The sequence below is a fragment of the Camelus ferus genome, chromosome 34, assembly GCF_009834535.1.
Source record: "Camelus ferus isolate YT-003-E chromosome 34, BCGSAC_Cfer_1.0, whole genome shotgun sequence".
NCBI classification, from domain to species: Eukaryota; Metazoa; Chordata; class Mammalia; order Artiodactyla; family Camelidae; genus Camelus; species Camelus ferus.
Window position 1 is genome coordinate 4,746,340 of NC_045729.1, and position 22,854 is coordinate 4,769,193.

General features: G+C 39.5%; 1 protein-coding gene and 1 non-coding gene across 2 annotated transcripts in view; one reads left to right on the forward strand and one right to left on the reverse strand.

Moving 5' to 3' along the window:
• ITPR2 (inositol 1,4,5-trisphosphate receptor type 2) overlaps positions 1 to 22,854 on the forward strand; it is a 417,643-nt gene that overhangs the window by 336,808 nt on the left and 57,981 nt on the right. Inside the window, exons 50-52 of the mRNA XM_032472913.1 lie at positions 5,558 to 5,722; positions 8,910 to 9,105; positions 13,643 to 13,735. Of these exons, the coding sequence (XP_032328804.1) occupies positions 5,558 to 5,722; positions 8,910 to 9,105; positions 13,643 to 13,735 (454 nt within the window). The remainder of the gene's footprint in view (positions 1 to 5,557; positions 5,723 to 8,909; positions 9,106 to 13,642; positions 13,736 to 22,854) is intronic.
• On the reverse strand, positions 19,965 to 20,036 carry TRNAV-AAC. The gene has a single exon. It is a non-coding gene; the product is annotated as a tRNA-Val (tRNA).

Below are 22,854 nucleotides of genomic sequence, written 5' to 3' on the forward strand. Positions count from 1 at the left end.
AGTATTAGTGCTCAACAAATATTTCTTAAATTAATTAACTGAGTAAGTAGACGAATGAGTGAAAGATTATCTTTGTATTCTTATACGGGTACAGTAATTTGTGCATACAAAATATGGCAAATATTTATTGAAAATGAATAAATGAAGTAGCAAAACTTTTGAGAATTATGAAGCTGAGCTAGTATGGCCAATTCTGTGTTTCTGTCCCTTTTATACTTCTTCAAAAATTGGCCATGATGTATATGCCTTATATATGTATACACCTATATCTGACAGATTTTTATATATATATATGTATATATGCATGACAGTGTACTGTACATACAAAGAAGTCTATCAGTAAAGAATTCTGTAAAGTGTCAAATACACTATTCTGTAAGTTTCTTGAGGGCAGAGGTTGTCACATTCATAGATGTCATTCTGTCCACCTCACTCCCTCCTTACTCCATTTTTCTCCATCTTAATGCCTGGCACTTAAACATTCAAAAATTATTTACATAAACTGAACTTGTACTTTGAGTGCCTTGGAAAGAAGCTAATTTTGCAGTATTTCCAACCAAGATAAGGAATCTTCATGGATTTATCTGTTGTTTTTTTTTTTTCCCTAAGTCTAGGGAAGCAGAAAAAGAAAAGAAAAGAAAAGAAATCAATCATGTTTATACCTCGAGTTTTTACTTATTTATTAACTTAATTTACACTTACAACTTTGCATTGTGTAACAGGCAGAACTATAATTGCTAAAATTATAGGTATCAGAGACGGGGGGTAAAAATGTCTACCTGACAGTTAAGCCTTAAGGCAAATCAGAATTCTAGACCCTAGGCAAATAGCAAGCCTCTGAATTTTGTTCTCATCAGCGAAATGAAGATATTAAAGCCTTGTCTTTCCAAACTGGGGTGTTGAGAAGATCAGCTGAGAAAATCAGTGCGGTGGTTTAGAAAAGAACAGTGCTAATGATAGAACAGCGACAAAGGCTCCTGGTTACCGGGTACCTGATATGTTGGAGTGCGATTTAATTGTGAAACGTTGCTCTCATGATCACAAGAGTGTTAGTGTTTTGGTTCACGGAGAGTTGTTTGTTTCTGACTCTGTGTCTTTCACAGTGTTAAGCAAATACAGAAAGTCCTTTTTTTGGCAAAGGAATCAAGTGGGAGGAAAACCCTCAATCTGTGTTCTGAGCACCTACTGTTACCAGTTGCTGTTTGTTATGATGCTGCTTCTTTATCGTCTTTACCAGTTGCTAAAAACTGAAGTTTGATTGAGTCTGCAGCTATAGCCTCTCTGTCTTGTCAAAGGGGTTTCCCGAAAATTTGAGATTTTTTAAAAACTCAATTGTTTTCCTCTGTTATAAAAGCATATCTTATAACGCAGTACAGTTTTCTTCCCACCCTCTATGTTACATTTTTAGTTCTTGGTAATGGAAATTAATATATTATTTTGGCAAATATAAACACATTTTATAAATTGGAGATCACTTAATTTTTTTCTCATACCATTGAAATTATTTGTAAATCTCACTTTAATAATAATATTTCCAGGTGTATGGATAATATATATTTATATAATCTATTTAAGCAGTCTATTAATTCTTTTTTTTTTTTGGAGGGTACTTTGATTTTTTTAACTTTTTTTATTGAGTTATAGTCATTTTACAATGTTGTGTCAAATTCCAGTGTAGAGCACAATATTAATTCTTATTGTTTAGATTTTTAGATTTTTTTATAATAAATAATAATACAGTAAATACCTGTGAAAGATATATTCTGAGCCAAAACATTTACATTCTCTCTCTCTCTCCCTCTCTCTGCCTCTCACACACACACACACACACACTCACACCCTATTTTTCATATGATATGGTCACTGAGTGCTTCTATTTCTAACATCCAGTTGCAAAAACAGAAAACTGCCCCTGTGCTAGGAGAATACTGGCACATGTTGAATTTAGCAAGAGATACTGTGGTTTACACCACCCTTATTTACTGTTTTGTTAGCAATTTAAAAGATTTCTTGGGTGATTTTTGACTCCATGACAACTTTGCCTTAGGCTTTGAAACTGTAGAACCTTACCCTGTCTTAAGATGTAACATCACTGAAATGGAGACTTTGAATCAAATAAGCTCATTTTTAGTAAGAAAGTTAATGGTTGATGAATATATAGTAATGTGGTTAAACTGTAGTTCAAGACAATAAATTTAATTTTACTTTTTAATAAATAGTGGATAGTCTTTTTTTTTTTTTTTTTTGGCCATAATTTGTTCCTGGAAAATAGGTCATGTTTTCCCATAGGAACAACGTAAGATGGGGATAGAATTACTGATCAGGGACATAGAACCAAATAAGACAAAAAGGATAACATAAAGACAGCTATAAATTTCTGTGATGACATAAAACAGCAAAATTTAAAGGACATCACATAGCTTTCTAGAGCTATGAGGCACCTTAGGGCTTATTCACCTCTAGTCATTTCATTTTAGAAATGAGTATACAGCATCCTGTGGAGACCAGGAGGATTTACCAAAGTAATTAGTAGCAGAGCCAAGACTGGAACCCCAGATGGCCCAGCTTCTAATCCAGGGTCTTTCCACTAGGCTGCGCTAGTAAAAGTCCTGCAAAGACGTACCAATGAAATATACAGTATATATGAAAATATTACTATACTGTGTAATTCGTTTACCTAGTTAAAATTAATGAACTTATTTTAGTATGCATTAATTAACAAATGAACATTAATTTTCCTTTTTTGGAAGATTATTCTTAACTCACTTGGACGATGGGTCACATTTAAAAGGCTGTGCAGAGAGCTTGCATTGCTGTGTCTCCCTCTCCCACTGACCACTGCCCGCCCCCCAGCCTTCGCACACATTGCCCCATCCTCAACAAAAATATATCAAGGGCAGCTTTAAAGACTAGATGGAGAAAGAAAAATATATATGGGACAGTTATGATCATTTATGTTGATATTTGTATGCTGACTTGAGGGTCCTTCCAACACCAGTTCAGAAGAGGATGGCCTTTAACCTCCTTGCCCAGTTCCCACACCCCCATTTATTGTTGCCCACATGGACCCTTGCCCTAGAAACAATGATGACCTACTTCACGGTGTTGACAAATGAAGGACTGGTTACACAGCGTCCACTAAGTCATGACATGAAAAGGGAGAATGCTTTGTCACTTCTCCATGTCCATAAATATTCTCAGCTTTTGGAATATTTGCTCTGTCTCGTAAAATGCTCTATAAAAGTTACTTGTAAATTTCAAGGTCCTGGCGCAGGAAGAACCAGAGTTCAGCTTCTTTTCTACCCAGATCATTTATTTACACTTGCACTTATTTCTTCATGGGACGAACACTTCAAACAAAAAGACTGCGATTCCCTTGTTTCTGATCTGTTACAGAAATAGGTGGATGCCACGACCAGTGTCAGCTCCACTCCACCCGGAGGTTTAGTCAAGAGAACAGGAGCTTATTCACAACATCAAGCTCTAGGCTCAGAAGGAAAAAATTAACCTGAAAACAAATAAGGCAAATCCTTATTTTTCATACAAAAATGGCAGAGGCCCTTTTAGGCAGAAGTATGTCCTTGCTTTTGCATTATTTGAGAGCTGAAATGTATTGCTCTTCCTGAGAACTTAATCAACGTATCGTTTTTCCTCAGTATGTAGGACTTAGAGTTTTTCTGCATAATTTTTTTTTATGATTCAGTTCGGAGAAGCAGAGATAAAGGACACAACGTATAAACAATTTGTCTTACATATTCATCCTTCTGTAAGGCATAATTTTAATGTTTAACCTTACCATTTAATAGAATTTCTTATTTCCATTTCATATTGATGAGATGGTTGAATAGTCCGAATTTAAACAATAGTCACTGAAGACAATTTAAAGAGTAAAACACTGAGTAGTATGTCACCCTGATGTTGCTTTTCACCATTTTCGTGGATATTTTTTTGTCCAACATTTGTATCAGCACCTTGTGTATATCTCTTGGGTTTTTAAAATAATGACCTTTTACAATATTAAACTTGCTCTTGGATAAGAAACATAAAGATGTCCTTTAATACGGTAGCCGTATTTAATAATAATGTAAAGATGTGATGATGAAACACTAGTGAAGTAAGACTTTCTATTTGACATTCTTCACATTGTTAACAAGATGATGAAAGAATTGATAACATAGATTATTGAGAGGATGGTTAATTCGCATGGGGCACATTTAGGAAAAGTTTGAACTTTTTAGTCACTGTGCTGTTGATTTGGTTTGGCCATCTTCACAATGTGCAATGATAACCCAGTTCTCATTTTATCTGTATTGATTTGGGCTTCAGAAGGTGGAAGAAAAGATTTTTTCCAACCTTTCAAATGTTACTTCTGCCCAAAGTGTTATGCTCCTTCTTATGTTATTTAAAATCATTCCATAAGGTGATTTCTTTCATATACATTGAAAAAAATCAGTTGATGTTGCAAAGAGCAATCTGTTTTCCCAAAGTTAAGTTTGGACGTATAGGCACACATACAGTGCCATTAGAAAACTTAAACAAAAACTTAGAGAATGGTTTGGAAGAACAAGCTGAAATTCTGGAATCTTTAATTCTTTCCTTGATGACGAAGAGGCAAATATGGCTCTTCTGTTTGTAAATAATTCAGTGATTCTAGAACCAAATAGATGGCACTGAGTTTATGGTAACCATGTTATCTAGAAATCACTGCACAGATAATTTTTATTGCCAAAGAATCTCAGTACAAATTCCTGTATTCCAAAATAATGCCACAAAAGGCAACTTTAAATATAGTTTAAGTACTATAAATACTATACGTGGTACCAAGCATAATAAACACTCCAAAATGTTTATTGACTGATTACCATACATAGAGCTTAGGAAATGCATGTGTTATATTTATGTTACTCTAAGTGTGTATTTTTATTTTTATGTATTTAGAGTAAATTGAATGCAAAAATCATTTTTAATGGCTTACTTGTTTAAAATAATATTCGGTAAGAAAGTCTAGGATGAAAAATAAAATCAAGAACAGATCTCTGGATATTTTCTGAAAATACTTTTTTTGTTACATTTCCAGTGTAATAAAAACAGTACATTTATTACTTTTAATATGGAAAATCCAATGTGTAGTATTTTCAAGAGTCCTCATGCTAAGTGCTTCATATACATTAATGAATTATTTAATTCTTTGAAGAGTTCTGTGAGGCGGGAATTCCTTTATTCAAATTTCTCAGAAGAAAAATCAAGGCCTCCAGTTGCAAGGCCTGGGTCAGGCAACAGTGGTGAGGAAGCTAGGATTTAATTCAGGTCTGTCTTGATTGCATAGCTGGGGCTCTCGCTCACTCTCCTCTCTTTTCCTGGAACCGCAGGGAATCCACGCTTTTGTCTGTCGTGTGTTCGCATGCAGATTTGTAAGCAGTGCTGAAAAATTGCAAAACGAGAAATCATGCAGGAAAGCCACAGACTTTGGGAATAGTCGGTTTTGTCAGTGACCTTGCTGGTTATGTGAGTTGCAGGACGAACGAGACAGTAAAATCTAATCTTTCCCTCTCTTTAGCTTTGTAATAAAATCGTGTTTCTGGTGAGTTTTGTTGGAAACCGCGGCACGTTCACCCGAGGGTACCGAGCGGTCATCCTGGATATGGCCTTTCTCTACCACGTAGCGTATGTCCTGGTTTGCATGCTGGGCCTTTTTGTCCACGAATTCTTCTATAGCTTCCTGGTGAGTACATCTCTATGCAGACAATTGCTGCTGAAAAAATACACAATGCTTCTTCTTAGGCTTCTTCCTTTGATTTTTTTTTTTTTAAAGCAGGGCTTGGCATTTAGGACAAATTATGTATTTTTAGACCTCCCTAGGAAAAATCATGCATTATTATTTTTTTTAGTCTTTTTTCTGTGAGAAACCAAAGAGATGGTGCAGTTCTTTATTTCCTCCCTGAGTCCCACGCTCTTGACCCAGGCACCACATAGGCAGGCTGCTTTTGGTTTCAACCAAATCATACTTTCCTTTACATTTAGAGATTCCTCAAGAGAGTGTGGAAGAAAAGGGATATATTTTCTTGGTACTGAATTCATTGTATTTATTCATAAAACCGAATATTTTGTGTATCTTTAGAACAGCATATAAATAAAATGAGGGGGGGGGAACCGACTTAGCAAAAAGACAGTGTTAAGTACAGTCTTACAGTTTCAGACTTAAAATGTCGTTGTTAAGCATATTTACGTATAGCTATTCATTAAATGGATTTTCAGATTTCTTCTAGAGTTATTTTTTGTTCTTGTTTTTCACTGGTTATCAATTTTCCTTCCTACATATATGTTCTGTAGCCATAAGCCAGGACAGGAGTCAATACAAATATATGATAATGTTTTGAAACTGAGAACCCTACCAGGTTAGCATCACGATGCCACGGGAGCAATTTATTTATATCTTCAGCTCATAGTTGATATGCAGAGGAGCTCGCTCCTCAATAGAATCATTCCTGAAAACAGGTCGAGGATCTGAAAACATTATGCAGACCCGGTTTGCTTGGGTCACGAGGGACAAATCCATTGCCTTCTGCTTCCCTGTGCCTTGTACAACCTATGTAGGATGATTGCATAAGCAGCTAATTTTCCATTTACCCTCAAACACTTGTAAGAGGCACAGTGAAGAATGGATTTGTCCCGTATGTTTTGATACAAAGTTATCTTCTAGACAGTTAAGTTAGTTTAGTATTCACAATCTAAAGTAGATTTTTTTTTGTATTCCAGGGATCGGAATGAATTCCTTCTGTGCTCTGATTCACCAGAAAAAATTCCATTTTAAAAAGTCTGCCCATAATATATAAAGTCCTATTATACCCAGCACTTTTACCTGGCTATAATATGTAGTATTTATTATAATGTTTTTGTGCTTCAACCTGTTGGACAGGGATAGTGTGAGAGACTGGTAATATCATTAACATTATAACAAAATAATATGAAAGACATGTGAAATGATGTATGTAAATCTCTGTTATTTAGGGAAAGGTTTTTTGACACACTGAAGGTGTATTTGAATTATTATATGTGTTATTAATAGTAATGTTACTTTTAATTTATGTTAACATTATTTTCTACTTGTATTTTCCTCTTGTCTTTTATCCTTCAAATCTTACAATATTGATGCTAATTTGTTTTCATTGGGTTAGTTATAAAAACGATATAGTCCTTTTTTGTGTTTAGTACTAGAAGGAAATTGTAACGGACATAACGGCAAAATGGTTTTTAAGCATACTTCTAAAATATTTTTTATGTTTTAAAAAATATATGAATACCCATTCCCAGTTATGTCCACAAAGGCCAGTCCTTTAACCAGCAGTGAAAACCACACTCTACATTTTCCTTTCATAATAAACAAGGAATCATTCACCTGCTCAGTGTCAATGCCTTTGCAGTCTTCAGATTCTGATTCCATGGGTATAGAATGAGTTCTAGGTATGCGTGTTTTTAGCAAGCATCCTATGGACTCCTGAAAACTATAAGCTTTCAGAAACTATCCAGAAATGAGCTAGAAGCCAATGCCAGACCTTTTCTTTAACCCACTGTTCAGCTGAGGGAAAACCTCCTTTCTGTGAACTAAATGCTTAAATAAGTTAAATAATCCAGGTCAATAATTTGGAAGTTGAGCTTGCATTAATTAACTTGTTTATATGGAAGAATATAGACATTAGTTTATCTCCATCCAGGAGATAAAACAGGTAGCAAAATACTTAAACTTTTTTTATATTTGACCATCATAAATATCAATGTCCTAAGGTGAGCAAACAAGGTAATATCTTTATAGCAATTATTTACAAGGCTACAGTTAAATTGGGAAGTAACTGTATAAGCCTCAGTACTCAGAGAAACAGAGTACAAGGCCCTGGTGTGATGAGTGACACTGATAATTGATCATTTCAGCCAGTTCAGAAATTGTAATCACTGCTCACAGAAAGCAGAAGACAAACCCCAGTTATTCCAATATCAAAAGTACTTTTGATCTCTAAACTGGTATTTATGGCTTCTTTAAAGTAAATGTTCATTCATTGCATTTAACCAGCTTTTGATAATAAAACATGACTAGCTGATGTATAATTTCAGCTGTATGTAATAGCAGTAAATAAGATTGTTCTCAGTGTTGACTGCAGGTAAACACAGACTGAGGTTCTTGACTAGTCCATAGGTTTTCTACTACTAAACACAAAATGGATAATAACCCATTAGAGAAAGTGAATTAACACCTGTGTATTATGTTTTTGTTTATACTTCTGTTTCCAAAAGTATATACTCAAGTCAAAAGTTTTACCCTCATTATACCCCTTTTGGAAGAAAGATGTTTGCATTTCTCAAATATTTTAAAATTTCATACCTTTTCTATTCTAGTGGGCTCATAAAATTTTTCTTGTCATTTCACTTCTAAACCTTTGATTAAACAGTATGTTTAATGAATCTGTCAATTATTGATCCCTTAGGTGCACCTGATTCAGCATTCTCACTTTAGCCATTTTCCATATTCCAGAAGCAACTGCAGAATATCAGTAAGACCAAAAATAAGAAATAAGTAGCTAAGTTGGTTGCATATAATATTACAATTTTTCTAAATTCAAGTTTGAGGCTATGCTATTTCCATGTCTTTAAAAATTGATATTATGTTGGTTATGAAGCCAACAGATGCACACTGTATGTTGTGTTAGAGTTATCTTTATTGAAAAACAGTTTATGACTGCATTGCGACTGGCAAAGAAATGCATATTTTGGTTAATGTTTAAGGTGTCATTTATATTGTCATTCTTTCACGGATAAACTAAAATGACCTGCATTTGTATTTGTAATTACCTTTGTATTTAGTCACTTTTTGCTTCATTGCATTTTTTTCTTTGTTTTTCTTTTCTTTATCTTTGCAGCTTTTTGATTTGGTATATAGAGAAGAAACTCTGCTCAATGTCATAAAAAGTGTCACGCGGAACGGCCGCTCCATTATTCTAACTGCAGTCCTGGCTCTCATCCTTGTCTACCTGTTTTCCATTATTGGGTTCCTTTTTCTGAAGGATGACTTCACTATGGAAGTGGATAGGCTGAAAAATAGAACTCCTGTGACAGGTATTGCTGTTAACCACTAAATGAGCCTTCTCTGAAGGTGGCCATGGCTTGTATGTAGCTTGTCAAGAGGATCACAGATAAACACTAATGGAGGCAATGCTTTCTTTCATTCCTTTGAGAACGTGTTCCTGTTCACTAAGAGCTCATGAATGTGAAATGCCCTTAGGCTGTATGTTAGCTGACAGTGTGCACAGGAAAATCCTTACACAAGAAACATCGTCTCAGCTCAGCCTCAGTACGAAAGTTTCAACCATGCTGACCGTACTCCAGGAGACAGGCAACAATTTCAGTGCAGAAGAAATGCTGTGGGGTTCTTTTCCTCCTTTTCCCTGTCTTCCCCAAGAACATCCAGCACCAATCACAGCCGTTATTTCATACATACTTGCTCATAGTGAATTATACTATATTTTAATTATTGAAAATTATGAATGCTTTGATCTGGAAACCATCAGATAGTTAGAAAATGTGATATAGGAAAAATGCTCAAAATCATGTCATTACGGGGTTCAGTCCATCCGTACATGGCTGTCAGAATTGCTGTGGGATATTTATTTTTGTTCTCTGATTGGTGAGACAGACCGTCCTTTTACCCTGTGATTCTCGTGATGTGAGGGGTGATTCTTTCCATCTTACTTTGGATTTTGTGTTTATGATGTTCTCTAATGGTTTCTCTTTTCCCTCTTTCCTACACTTTGTTATTTTGGTTAAACTTCACTCTTCCTCTTTTTCCTCCTCTCCTGCTTTGCTAGACAGCCATCGTAGTTCTGCATCTTGCTGATAGGACACTCTGGGTGATTCCACTGCCTATGGGTTGCAGAGAAGGGAAACCACAAAGTGATTCTCTCTCTCTTCAAACCATTAACTTTTTTTCTTTCGGGGGAAAGGTAATTAGGCTTATTTATTTATTTATTTATTTATTTATTTATTTATTTGATGGCAGTACTGGGGATTGAACCCAGGACCTCATGCATGCTAGGCATGCACTCTACCACTGAGCTATGCCTTCCCCCCAAACCATTAAATTTTAAAGCAGGATTTAACTAGTGATGCCTTTAGAATATGGGATAATTGAATGGTGTTTAAAGCTATTTGTAAGTCTAAATGATCAAAGCACAGAATAGGAACATCATATACATAGACTGAAAGTTACTAAACTTGAGACTGAACATCAGACCTGGACAGTAGCCTTATTCGCAGACACATGGTGTATTTTCTGTTATGGTATTTCTTGTTTTCCCTGAAATGTTACTTTGTCCAGAGTTTTACTGATGTGAATGTTTGGAGGAAAAGTGTAGATACGTATACACCCCCAAAACGCCACTTACACTGAACTATCTGTGAGTCACAAACTACCCCCTCTCAAAAATCTTTAATTATTTACTAGGGATGATCGCATTGGGTTATTCAGTACAGAGTGAGTCTGACACTGAAGCATCATAATTTCTGAATTCAAATGAGTAGAGTCCTTATAATGAATCTGAAAATAAATAATTTTAATTGTGTTATTTAAAAAGCAAGTTAGTGTCATTATATTATGAATATATTTTCCTTAGACATATAAAAAAGTCTTCTTCCTGTCTTTTACAAAATAGGCAGCATGATAACTAAAATGTCAATATCTTCACTAAAAATATTTATGCATATTTATATAAAAAGCTGTTAAAATAAGAAGAGAAAGCATTTGTCAATACTGTGAAAATCTAGCATACAAGAGCAGCTAACAAAGTGAAACTGTTGATTCTTCCTAGATTGAGAGATTTTTCTTTCAGAGAGGTATCATGCCCTGAAAAAAAGCACTCCTATTTTCATAATATTTTAAATTGAATTTCTAATGCTATATGTCATGTCCATTGCTACACAGCATAAAGTTTATTCTTTCAGTGATTGAACACTGCATTCTCCCAGAGTTGAGTGAAGGGGAGAGTATAGCTCAAGTGGTAGAGCACATGCTTAGCATGCACGAGGTCCTGGGTTCGATTCCCAGGACCTCCATTAAAAATAAAAAACAGTAAGAAATAAATGAAAAGACCTAATGACCTGCCCCCCTCCAAAAAAAAAAAAAAAAAACCCAGCAAATAAACAAAAAAAAATACTATAAACCAAAGTGAGGTGAAATTATCAAAGATAACAGAACTAGGTAGCAAGTGGCATTGCGGTGTAGAAGTTACAGTTCTTCAGTGAATGGGGAGAAGTCAGGGAGCAAAGAGAGGAGGCTGAGAGTCCTCGAGCTGGGAGCATCACAGGTGCACATGAGAGCGGAGGACCGATGATACGCACGTGGCCTTGGGAGTTTAGGACGATGCAGATCCTATCTCCGGCACCAGCGGAATCTGGCTCTGCAGACACAGGAGCCTCCATGTGACAGTGTTCAGGGGAATCCGTGTCTTAGAAAAGCCCAAGGAGTTGGAGGAAAGGTTGTGCTGACAAGGGGAGGTTCCAGTCTCTCTCGCACTGTCCCTTCCTCCCCACCCTCAGGACTGCCCTCCTGTTTCTCACCTGCGCTTTCTCTCCCCAGGACACTGCAGGAACCTCCCCACCCGCCGCCTCTCTTCCACTTGCCCATGTCATTTATTCCAACTGCAGCTCTGATTCTGCATCTTATGGGTTCAGAACCTTTGTGGGGACCTGCACTGGCTGTGGGATGCTTGGTTTAAAATCATTAGCCTAGAAGCTCTGCCTTGTCTGTGCCTTTTCTGGCCTCCGTGCCTTTTATCAATACAGACTGAACCTGGACCTGCCCCTTTCCTTCCTGCCTCTTCCCATGGGTACATCCTGTCTCCCCTAGATGGATGCTTCTCCAAAAATCCTCCTATTTTTTCATTTCTAGAATTCACTTCTTCGTCTCCTAATGCACCACCTCACTTTATCTGCACTCTGCTTCCTCCGTTCAGTTATATTTATGTCTGTACCTCTCCGTGTCCCTGATTGTGGGTTCTCCAAGGCCTCCCCTCTGGGCCCGCAGAGCCTAGCACGAAGTCGGTAAATATTTATTAATTAAGGGAAGGGCCACCAGGGAACACTCAGAAGCCCCACCTCTCTCCCTCTCTGAGCCCCCTGACACTCACTCCACACCCACGAGTTACACCCATCCTTTCCCCCATGGCTTGTCCCCGTCAGGGTGCAGGGAGAGGCGGAGGAAAACCCTGTGGCCTCCCGTCCTCATGGACTCCAGCTCTCTGAGCTCAGTGCTGGCGCAACCCCAGGCCTGGGCCCTCCCCTCATCCCATGTCCCAGCTCCAGCAACCACCTGCCATGTCCATCCTCACCACACAACCAGGCTGACCTTGGTGGGTGTTGCTCCAAAATGCACTGGAATATTTCTTCAGCCCTTTGTATATAAAAATGAACTTACTCCTCTTCCTCCTCCTTGGGGACTTTCCTTGATGGCCCTGTATGAAAAATAGGTTTGATAGGAATGAACTCCCTCACTTTGTATTTGTTACTAACAACAAATTTTTTTTTTCCATAAAACTTTTTTTACACAGACAGGAAGATTACTATTTTTTTCTCTTTTATTTTTAAGAGTTTTTGTTTTTCTTTTTAATTGAAGTGTAGTCACTTTTACAATAGTGTATCAGTTTCTGGTGTACAGCATCATGTTTAAGTCATGCATATACATACATATATTCATTTTCTATTCTTTTCCATTATATGTTACTACAAGATACAGGATATAGTTCCCTGTGCTGTACAGTAGAAACTTGTTGTTTATCTATTTTCTATATAGTAGTTAGTATCTGCAAATCTTGAAGTCCCAATTTATTCCTCCCCGCCCTCTTTGCCTCCTTGTAACCCTAAGTTTGTTTTGTATGTCTGTGAGTCTGTTTCTGTTTTGTAAATAAGTTCATTTGTGTCTTTTTTGTATTTTCACTTTGTATTTGTTACTAACAACGAACAGTTCTTTTTTTCATAAAACTTTCTTTTACACAGACAGGCAGGTTACTATTTTCTGTTGCATCTGGGCCAGGGTGGTGGGTGGGAAGCCAGCAAGCAGACGGATCCTTGGAGACTAAGGAAGAAAAGAAAGATCCTGAGCAGGGGTCTGGCGGAAGATTCCTGCCGCCCTGAGATGTCTTCTGCCCTGTTGCCTGGAGCCCCCACTCTACTGTTTGGGCTGCCGCCTCCTGCTGGTCTGCCTCAGCTGTGGGCACCAGCGGCTGAGAGCTGGCGGGGCACCAGCTGCACTGGGGGAACGCGTTCCTGGCATCTCCAAGCCAGAGCCCTGAATGCATTTGGCCATGGGAACACTGTTACACGCGGTGCTTAGGGCCAGTAGTGTTATGAATACTTTATCTCAGCCATTTTAAAAAGATGGGAAAGGCTTTTAGTGGGTTGGCCCATGAACGTGTTCTCTGTTTGTAAAATTGCTTCAGTGGGGGAAACTGTGTTCAGAGTTCCAAGTAACTTAACCAACAACTTTAGGAGCACAGCTGAGTTAGTGACAGCGCCTTTCATTAGTGTGCCTTTGTAACTGGCTGTTCATTCCTTGTCACTTGCATAGTGGTCTCTGTACCGTGTCTACGTTGTATGTTCTCAGGTAGCAGTGCCGTTCCTACTATGACTTTAACCTCAATGATGGGAACATGTGAAAAGGACAACTGCTCACCCACGATACCGGCTTCAAATACAGGTCTGTGAAAAGGGCTCCCGAACCGTAGGGACTCGATACTTCTGATGTGATGTTTATTTGATTAATGTTATCACTTAAAGAGTTGCTCTAGGAATTTCACGGTGAGTTGAAATAGAAGATTGCGGGGTAAAAGAACCAAAAGTTTCAAACTAGAGGAAGGATTCTCATATCCATCATTTGTATCCTCACCCTGTTTCTTCCATTATTTCTATGCATGAGAATTTATCAGATTTACCGTGTGGTATGTGCTGCTAAGAATTCTGTTACCATATTGCAAAACCACTCCATGCTAAGCCAGAACCTTTTAACTGTATGGCCTTTAACTAAGATTGTATTGCCTTTAACAAAAGAATTCATCCTTTAACAAAGAATGGAAAACCATTGGTTTAGAACTCAGAAGGCTTGGTTATAATCCCTGACCCACTACTTTTTAGATCTATGTCTTGGATCTGTTATGCAAATTTCCTGGATTTTGTTCAGATGACTTGCCCAGAAAGAGAAGAAGGAAGGAAGGGATAGAGGGAGGGAGAGAGTGAAGGAGATAGATAGATAGATAGATAGATAGATAGATAGATAGATAGATAGATAGATAGATAGATAGAGAAGGAAGGAGGGAGGGAGAGAGATAGACAGAGCACATGACACTTAACCTTCCTCCAAAGGAACAAAGGGAACGATGCATTTAAAAAGAACTTTTTAAACTCTAAATTGTTCTCTAAGGATGTGGCAGGAATTTGGAAACAACGGCATGTGTGAAATTTAATGAACTGTAGAATGAATTAGTGATCTGTTTCCAGAAGTAGCAAAGATTCAGGGAGTGTATGTCTTTAGATATTTCAAGAGTTTTATATATTTTTTTTTAAAAAAAGGAATAGATTTAGCCTGTCACATGTACAAAGGGCAAAATTGGACTCAGGGAAAGAGGGAAGCAAGAGGCAAGCGCAGTGTAAGGGTGGATCTCCCCCCTCTCCACCTGGAAGCACATTGTTTGGTCTTAACAATGGGACCTTCTTTCACAAGTTGCTTTTTCCCTTGGGATGCTGGACTGTTGCTTGAGGAGGAATGGATGGTACCTTCTTCTACTGACTAAAATCATTCATGGTCTGTGACCTAAAGGGAGAATTAAACATGTGCGTCTATTTCACCCCCACGTCCCAGTAGCTCTCGGCACAGTGGGTAGCCGCCACCGAGACTTCCTTCCTCCCTGACCTCCTGGGTCCCCAGTTCTGGCCCACAAACCACAGACCAGCTCCTTTTCCACTTGTGTAGCTTTACTCTGCTCTGCAGTTTCTAAAAGCCCATGACAAGCATCCTGTGGCTTATACCCCTCCAGTTTCTCCAGCCTTCCTCACATATTACAGCAGCGACTCTTCACGTGACACTCCGGGCAGGAAGCTGAGTGGTGCTGTCGCATCCTGGGTCATGTAATTGGCAGTCACACCACACTCTTGACCCACATTCGACTGACTCTTGGTTCAAATGCTATTCTTCCCTGGTTCAGCTGTCAACCCACAAATACCTATCCTGTCCTCATGTAATTGGGAGTTTGGGATTTCAAGTATGAAACCATGCATTTATTTCTATATATTTCAGCCAATTTATAATCCAAGGCTGTCCCAGGGCCGTGAATAGATGAGGAGTTTTTTGACCAGATTTCAGGTCCCTTACAGTAATCACGTGGGGTTCATGGTGTCTTTAGCAACCCTGATTCTGTTAAGCAGTATATTCATGCTCTCTCATACCATCATCCTAAAGTTTGATTAGCTCTAGAACAGGGGTTGGCAAACATGGCTCGTGGGGAAGTCTGAATCATCACCGGTTTCTGTACAGCCCTTGGGCTAAGAACGCTTGTAGCATTGTTTTAAGTTTTTTTTTTTCCTCTTTAAAGAAAAAGATGCAGTGGACACTATATGTGACCTGCAAAGCCTAGAATATGTGCCATCTGGCTCTTTACAGAAAAAAAATATTCGGCCAACCTCTGCTCTAGAAGGTTTTATTAAAGGTACTGGAAATGCTACATGGGGACAGTACTAAGGACAGAGTCCTTTGGCACACTGCCACCGGACACAGGCTTTCAGACTGAATTAGTCACGTTTCATGCATTATTCACCCACATAGAAACCTGTCTTGAATAAACTATCGTTTAGCTCATGTTCCTCCATCTTAAAAAAAAAAGAAATCATGAGACTGTCTCAAACCTCCTCGCCAAAGCCCAGATACATAGTATCTGCCATATTGCCAATTTGAGGTTAGTCCAAAACCCATACTGGCTTCCCTTGATCAGCATCACACTGATCCCACTGACGCCTTCCCACACTGCCCCGTTAATGCCACACTTAGGATCTTACCTGGGTGATGACCATCAACCTCATTTGTAGCAGCTTGCACAGTTTGTCATCATCTCAAATTCACTTCTACAGATGTTTCTCACCTCTTACCACTATCCATGATTCAAAAAATCCCAGAGAGCATTTCAAAAACTTCGACATAGCTGGATAAACTGAAATAGCTCTTAGAATATTTGCCTTGAATGTCAATTTATTGTCATCGGTACTTATCTGCCCTTTTTAATTCATCACTCTTTCTCCTTGACAGAGTATGAAAAAAATGTGTTAAAAAATATACCTTCTTGTTAGCACGAATATTTAAACAGCATGGTCCTAAGTATAGTAAACCTATTCCTGCTTCGTTCTTCTGTCTCTGAAGGTTACTTTTAAATTATTTCTTTAAAAAAAAATACACTTTAACAGTGGTTTGTTTTTAAGAACAAAATATTTCTTTGCTAGTGAACCAACAAAGGAGGCTAGTGTTCCTCCTGCCAGAGCCTGTAAAGGCAGGGAACCCACAGGGCTGAGCCAGTGATGCTGGTCACCCACTGCTCGGTCTTCAGAAGCTTTTAAGGTGCAGCGAGGGAGCTGCCAGAGCCCGCTCCCCTAGGATGAGATCCTCCAGGTCACGCATGGTGTGAGCATGTCTCAGGATGCAGCTGCCCAGCTCTGTGCAGTTCTGCAAGTTTCAGGCTGTATACGGTTCCCCAGGCATTGTTGTTGACTCTCAACAGGGTCCTCTAGTGTAACTGTTTCATACGTCATTACTAATTGTGACATTTTGATCTTAACATTTAACAAAATGAAGTGAGTATTTTTGTAAAGATAGGAAATTAGTTAAGTCAGTTCCATACAAATCCTCCATGGTGATGATGATGGTGATGATGATGATAATTACAAGAACCTTGTGTATTCATTCATTCATTCATACAGCAATATTTGTTGAGCCTCTGCCATGGGCCAGCCACCATGCTAGGCATTCAGGGCAGTATTGAATTAAAAAAATAAATAATCCTGGCCCTTATGGAACTTATGAAATAGGGAGGGAAGCATAAAAAGTTATTAAGTATGATACTGCCAGGGGTGCTGTGATTGGTAATCACGGGAGAGCCTGGCTGTAGAGAGGTTAAGCAGACAGGCTTTTCTGAGTAGGGATTATTTAAGCTGAGACTTGGAGGACAAAAGGGGGCCATCCAGGCCGAGAGGAAGGAGATGTGTATTCCAGGCACAGGAAACAGCACGAGTGAAGGCCCTGAGGCATGTTTCAGGGTAGACAGATGCTGCCAGTAACCATCCTCCTGCTCTACGTGAAAACACTGAGGGATCCAGCCCTTGAGTCAGATCACAGCTAGTAACTCAGTCTCTGTCTCTGATTCCAAAGCCTGTGCTCCAACCTTCTAAATCTTATTACCTTCTAATTAAAGGATTACTCTCTATAAGTTGTTTCTCCCCTATCTCAGATTTAGAGCTTGTTAAAATTCTGCCTGTTGTCACTGCCTTTCCCCTAGAATGCTTGGAAAGAGTTTCTGTGTGCATACTGTCATCTGCTGTTATGCATTTATCAGCTGGCATTGATTCTCCCCCCCTTCCCCCTGCCCGGGGGACATCTGGCAATGTCTGGAGGCAGTTTTGGTTGTCATAACTCTGGGAGGAGTTCTACTGGCATCTAGCGAGTAGGAGCCAGGGATGCTGCTGAATACAATGCACAGGACACCCCCCGCCCCCAACAAGAACGCATCCAGCCCTAAATGTCGGTAATGTTGAGGCTGGAGAACTCTGCTCTGTCCCAATGACTCTTTGGATATTGGTTTACAGCTCTGAATGTAAACGCATAAAAGCCTTCCCATATCTCTAGAACCTGTTACTTTCTCCTAGTACATTGCACAAAAAAATGGAACTTCTCTTTTCTCTGTGGACAAAATGGGACAATTTTTCCAGGCATATTACCCCGGGGCAAAGTCTCCATTTTTTTAGGCTCAACGCGAGCTAGGAGTTGTGCGGAGGGGCAGGTATGATTTTGCAGGAAGAGCTCCCAGAGTAGGGAAGAAAGCATCCTGGAGGGGTTTCAGCACTGCAGGCGTGACAGAGACACTGGTGGGAGCCAGGCTGGGGGCAGGGGTTTTTCACGATTAGGGATCATCCTAAATCAGTATTTCAAACTACAGGAAAGCCTGTATTAATCTACGCTTTCTTCTGTGCCTGTTTTCCATTTGATATGGAAAGTGATAAAATCCAGTTGACTGAAAATCCCATGGATTTGATCCCGTAGCCTTTGCCACCTTTAAATTTCGGCCACAGGTGTTTAAAACTGCAAAAGCAGAGTGAAAGCTAGGACCTGGTGTTTGTTGCGTGCATCACTTAGATTTAAAAGTAACTTGTCTAAGACCAGGATTAAATTTTAATTTGCAAGCCCCAGTGTGCATTTGTGAAGGCCTTGGCGTGTTACCTAGTGGACAACAGGTCCACATGACAAAAGGCCCAGACACACGCAGCAGCATAATAACAAGCCTGGCGGTGAGGGGGCGGCCGAGGGGGCGGCGGGGCGGCCGAGGGGGCGGCGGAGCGGCCAGTTTGCCAGGAGGTGCCAGCAGATGCAGGTAGGGTCACCGTCCCAAAGGCAGCACATTCTCATGGCAACTGGCAACCAACTGTGGTCGAAAACAAAAAAAAAAAGAACTTTTATTTCATTTTCTGCAGACCTCCCTGACTTCCTAGACAAAAATATTCCCTTTAAAACAAAAAACAAAAAACAAAACCTGAACTGACTTTCTGGAAAAGTAAGGGCTTTTTGAGACAATTTATAAAATATAATTGCAATTATTTTCTAAGTAAAAATCGTTTGAATGTACAGGAGAGAGAGGAAGTTCACGGATGTCTAACATTTATGAGTAATTCAAATGTAATATGTTCTGGTATTTTACTTCCATAAAAAAGATTGATGAATAACAGAAACTGGTCAGGCTTTATGTCCCTCTGCATTTTGGCTTCCTACTGGGTGCCCAATGTTTTAAATTTTTTCCTAAAGCTTTTAAAATCAGCAAGTCCATATTGAGTTGATTAGCATTAAAATTTAAGGCCAAGAAACAAGAGATTTTTCAGTTGTACTCAAAATTTCAAATAAATCTCGATGACAGTCTATTGATTTTTTAGAAACTGTAAGAAAGGAATAACCTAATTATTAAAGCAGAAAAAAATGGCATTAATAAAATACTCTTATTCAAGGATGTCCAGTGTTTTAAAAAATTTATAAACTGATAACCTCAGATCAGGGGGAATGTTTCAGTCAATGGAATATATTTTTATTCCTTTCCTCATATGAAACATTTTTATTACCAGTTAAGAAAAAAATACTTTCTAATACTACTAAACTGAAAACGAGGATAACTTAATTTCATATTGTTCAAGTATAGAATTTGTTGTGTTAAAACTATAACTTTGCATGATATTTAAAAGCCATCTATCAATAATAATCATGATGCTTAGAATTTATTACACTCTAAATATATGAAAAGCAATATCCCAAGTTCCTTACGCAGAAATATTTAGTTCTTTTAAATGTCTCCACATTAAAGTCTAGTTCCACTAATTCTTTCTTTCTGCCTGTGAACAGCCATGTTCTCTCATTTCTTTTGTGACCACCTCTTTTTTCATCATTACCTTCTTGCCATCATTAGCTCCATCATTGTTCTTGCATCTGAAACCTTTTCCTTGCTACCATCTGTTCCTTTTCTTCTTACAGACACTCTAAGGTCCTAACTGAACCTTCCTCTGCATTCTATTATTTCCCCAAACCAATATCCTACTAATCTCCTTCCTTTCAGTACTAAATGTTTCTATAAAACAGTTGGCCTACGTTCTCTCCTTCAACTTCTCTTTCCCTTTTCTTTCTTTCTTTATTTTAATGGAGGTACTGGGGATTGAACCCAGGACCTCATGCATGTTAGGCATGTGTTCTACCACTGAGCTATGCCCTCCCCACCTCCTTCAAGTTCTGAATCAACCATCTTCTCTTTCGCTATTTGCCATTTTTCTGTTTCCTGATGACCTAATTGTTAAATCCAGTAACCTTTTCTTGTGTCTCATTGCCTTTGACTTTTCGGTAATTTTGATGTTTTTTGATACTCTTGCCATCTTTAAATTTTTTTCATCCTTAATTTTGGATCACAGTACTCTCCCAGCTCTCTTGTCCTCTCCAGGACATTTTAAAATATTTTCTCATCTTCTTATCCTATAAACATAAAAATCATCTGAGAGTCCCTCCTTGTCTTCATCAAAACACCTGACATTCAGTTCCTCCTTCCGAATGGTCTGTTTCTGTGGTCTAATGGGACCATCCTTTCCTAGGTCTCCTCCAGCTGGAAGCGTCAGCCTGAGACACGGTTGCCACCTCCCTCGTGCTTAGAGTCCCGTCAGCTCCCGTTGATTCACCCTTTCCATTCTCACTGCCATTACTTTGGCTGAGGCTCACAGCACATCATGCCTGAATTATTGCAGCTGCCTCCTAAGTGGTCTTTCTACCTCTGGTCACTCTCCTTTCTTGAATTCACCCACTACCTCACTGCCAGACTACTTGTCAGAAATCACTGCTTTGAATATTTCCTCCCCGACTCCTAACTCAAGATTTCCACCATGCTCCATTGCCTGCCAGCTAAAATCCAAACTCCCTAGGGCTCTTCAGAGAGCTCCCAGTGTATCTCCCAGCCATATCTTACACTCCTCTACATGCTGATATTATTTGCTTTTCATCATATAAGCAATTTTGTAACCTCTGGGCTCTCCGCTCCTGCCATGTGAAATGCCTATCTACTGCTGTCTTGGTCCTTTGAATATTCAGGGCAAACTCAGAGTCTGCATTAATTAGAGGGACTCCCCTCTCATTATCCTTAATATTAAAAGTTCTCTCTTTCTTCTGATCTCTTTGCACCACACTTTTGGCTTTTTATCATGTGTTAGCCTTGTCATTTAAGTACATGTTTTATCGCACTATTTTGCCAACTAGATGGTGAATCACCTTGCTCCTGTTTAAAGTTCTCCAGTGGCTCCCCATAGCTTTCAAGATAAAGTCTAAACTCCTCAGCTCGGTGTATGATTCTCTCCGTAATCTGGCCCCTGCCTGCTTCTCCTCTTACAGCTCCCGCACTCATCTGCACGCCCCAAAGCCCCAGCCGTCCCAGTCCACCTGCAGTTCCCCAGACACCCCAGATGCTCTCATGCCTGTTTGCCTTTGCTCATCCCATTTTATCTGCCTGGAATGCCCTCACTGATTTTACTGGCGAGCCATGCCCCTCGCTCAGCATTCATCCCAGGTGCCACCTTTTTCAAGATGCTGCCCCGTGAGGTGCACATCCGTCCTGCCTCCCCAGTACCCGCGGTCCTGCACCGCCTTTGTCCAAATGCTGACCCGCCTTTCCTTGGGGGCCGGGGGTTTCCTAGGGGCTGCAGCTCTTTCGTCCTCCCTCCTGTATTCCTGGCACCTAGCCCAGGGCCTCTTGGTGTAGGGAAACGAGGCAGGAGGGGGGAAGTCAGCTGGTTATGTAGGTAGGTCTCCACAAGGTGGCATTTACTTAAGTGAGTTCACCATGACTCAGGGTTTGGCTTTCAGCCTGAAGGTTTGGCTTAACGTATTGTGAGTAGATCCATCTCGCAAATGTAGAACCTTATTAACCAGGCTCAGAGAGGCTACTGTATAAAACCGGCTCGCCCGTGCAGTAGTTATAGAGTGGGTTGACTGGACCATTGCTGGCATTGACCTGAGCTGGGCACTCTCCCCCTGTTTACATGCCACCCAGGACGTCAGTTCTCATTATGTATTTGCGATCAGTCTGTTTTATTTCACAATGGCTAATCGTATGAATTGCGTGTGGATTTTACTGGCTCAGCTCTTGAAGAACAAACAGCCTCTTTTCTAAATTATTGGGAAGAGATGGGGTACTTTCCTGTAGCTTTTATGAACTGATCACTCTGGCGCTTAATTAAGTCTTTCGTAAACGTGGGTGTGATGTGCCCAGGTAGTTGCTGATTAAATGAATGAGTGCAGATCCTGCCACTGGATTGAAGATCGTTTGATGGAAAGTCTAGCCATGGCAAAGTAGCATATAAACGTACTGCACATGACTGCGTTCCTGGAAAACCATATTTCTCTTTAAAAATTCCTTTAACTCTCTTACACACTTCTAACTATTTTCTTCCCATTCTTCCTAGCCATCACATTAGAAACCACCACCAGGTGTAGGGGACCTAACTAGCCACTTTGCAGACTGAGCTTTCTTGATGTCTTCTCCACTTTTCTTGCCTCTTCTGCTGCTCTGACAGCTGCCAGCACAAGCTTTACCTTTTCCCATTTCTCCTTTCTCCAAAAGCGGCTTTATTTCTTCTACTTTCTGAGTCAGAATGAACCTTAGCGCTCACCTCTAAGTTAAGTGGTCCAGCACAGATTCTGCCGATATCTGTGATGCTGCACTGGGTGCCTGCCCATCTCTGACCTCCTCCCTCCTCTCAAGGTGTACGCTTTAGAAAGAAACAGCTCTGAATAAAGTGGAAACACCAGGTTCCTCATCCATGTGATGTTAAAATCAAGTCAGCCTCCAAGAAGAAAATCAACGTTTTCATAACAATGTTCCAAACGGGCTATTTGTCATGGATTAGATACATGAAATTAAATGGATTCTTTTTCTTTTCCCTTCGGTGGTGGTTGTTTAACACTCAGGCCTGGATGTGCAGACTGGCTACATAGTTCCAAAATTCAACATCACTGTGGTTCTTTAATCTTATAACAAGAAAAGTACATTTCTG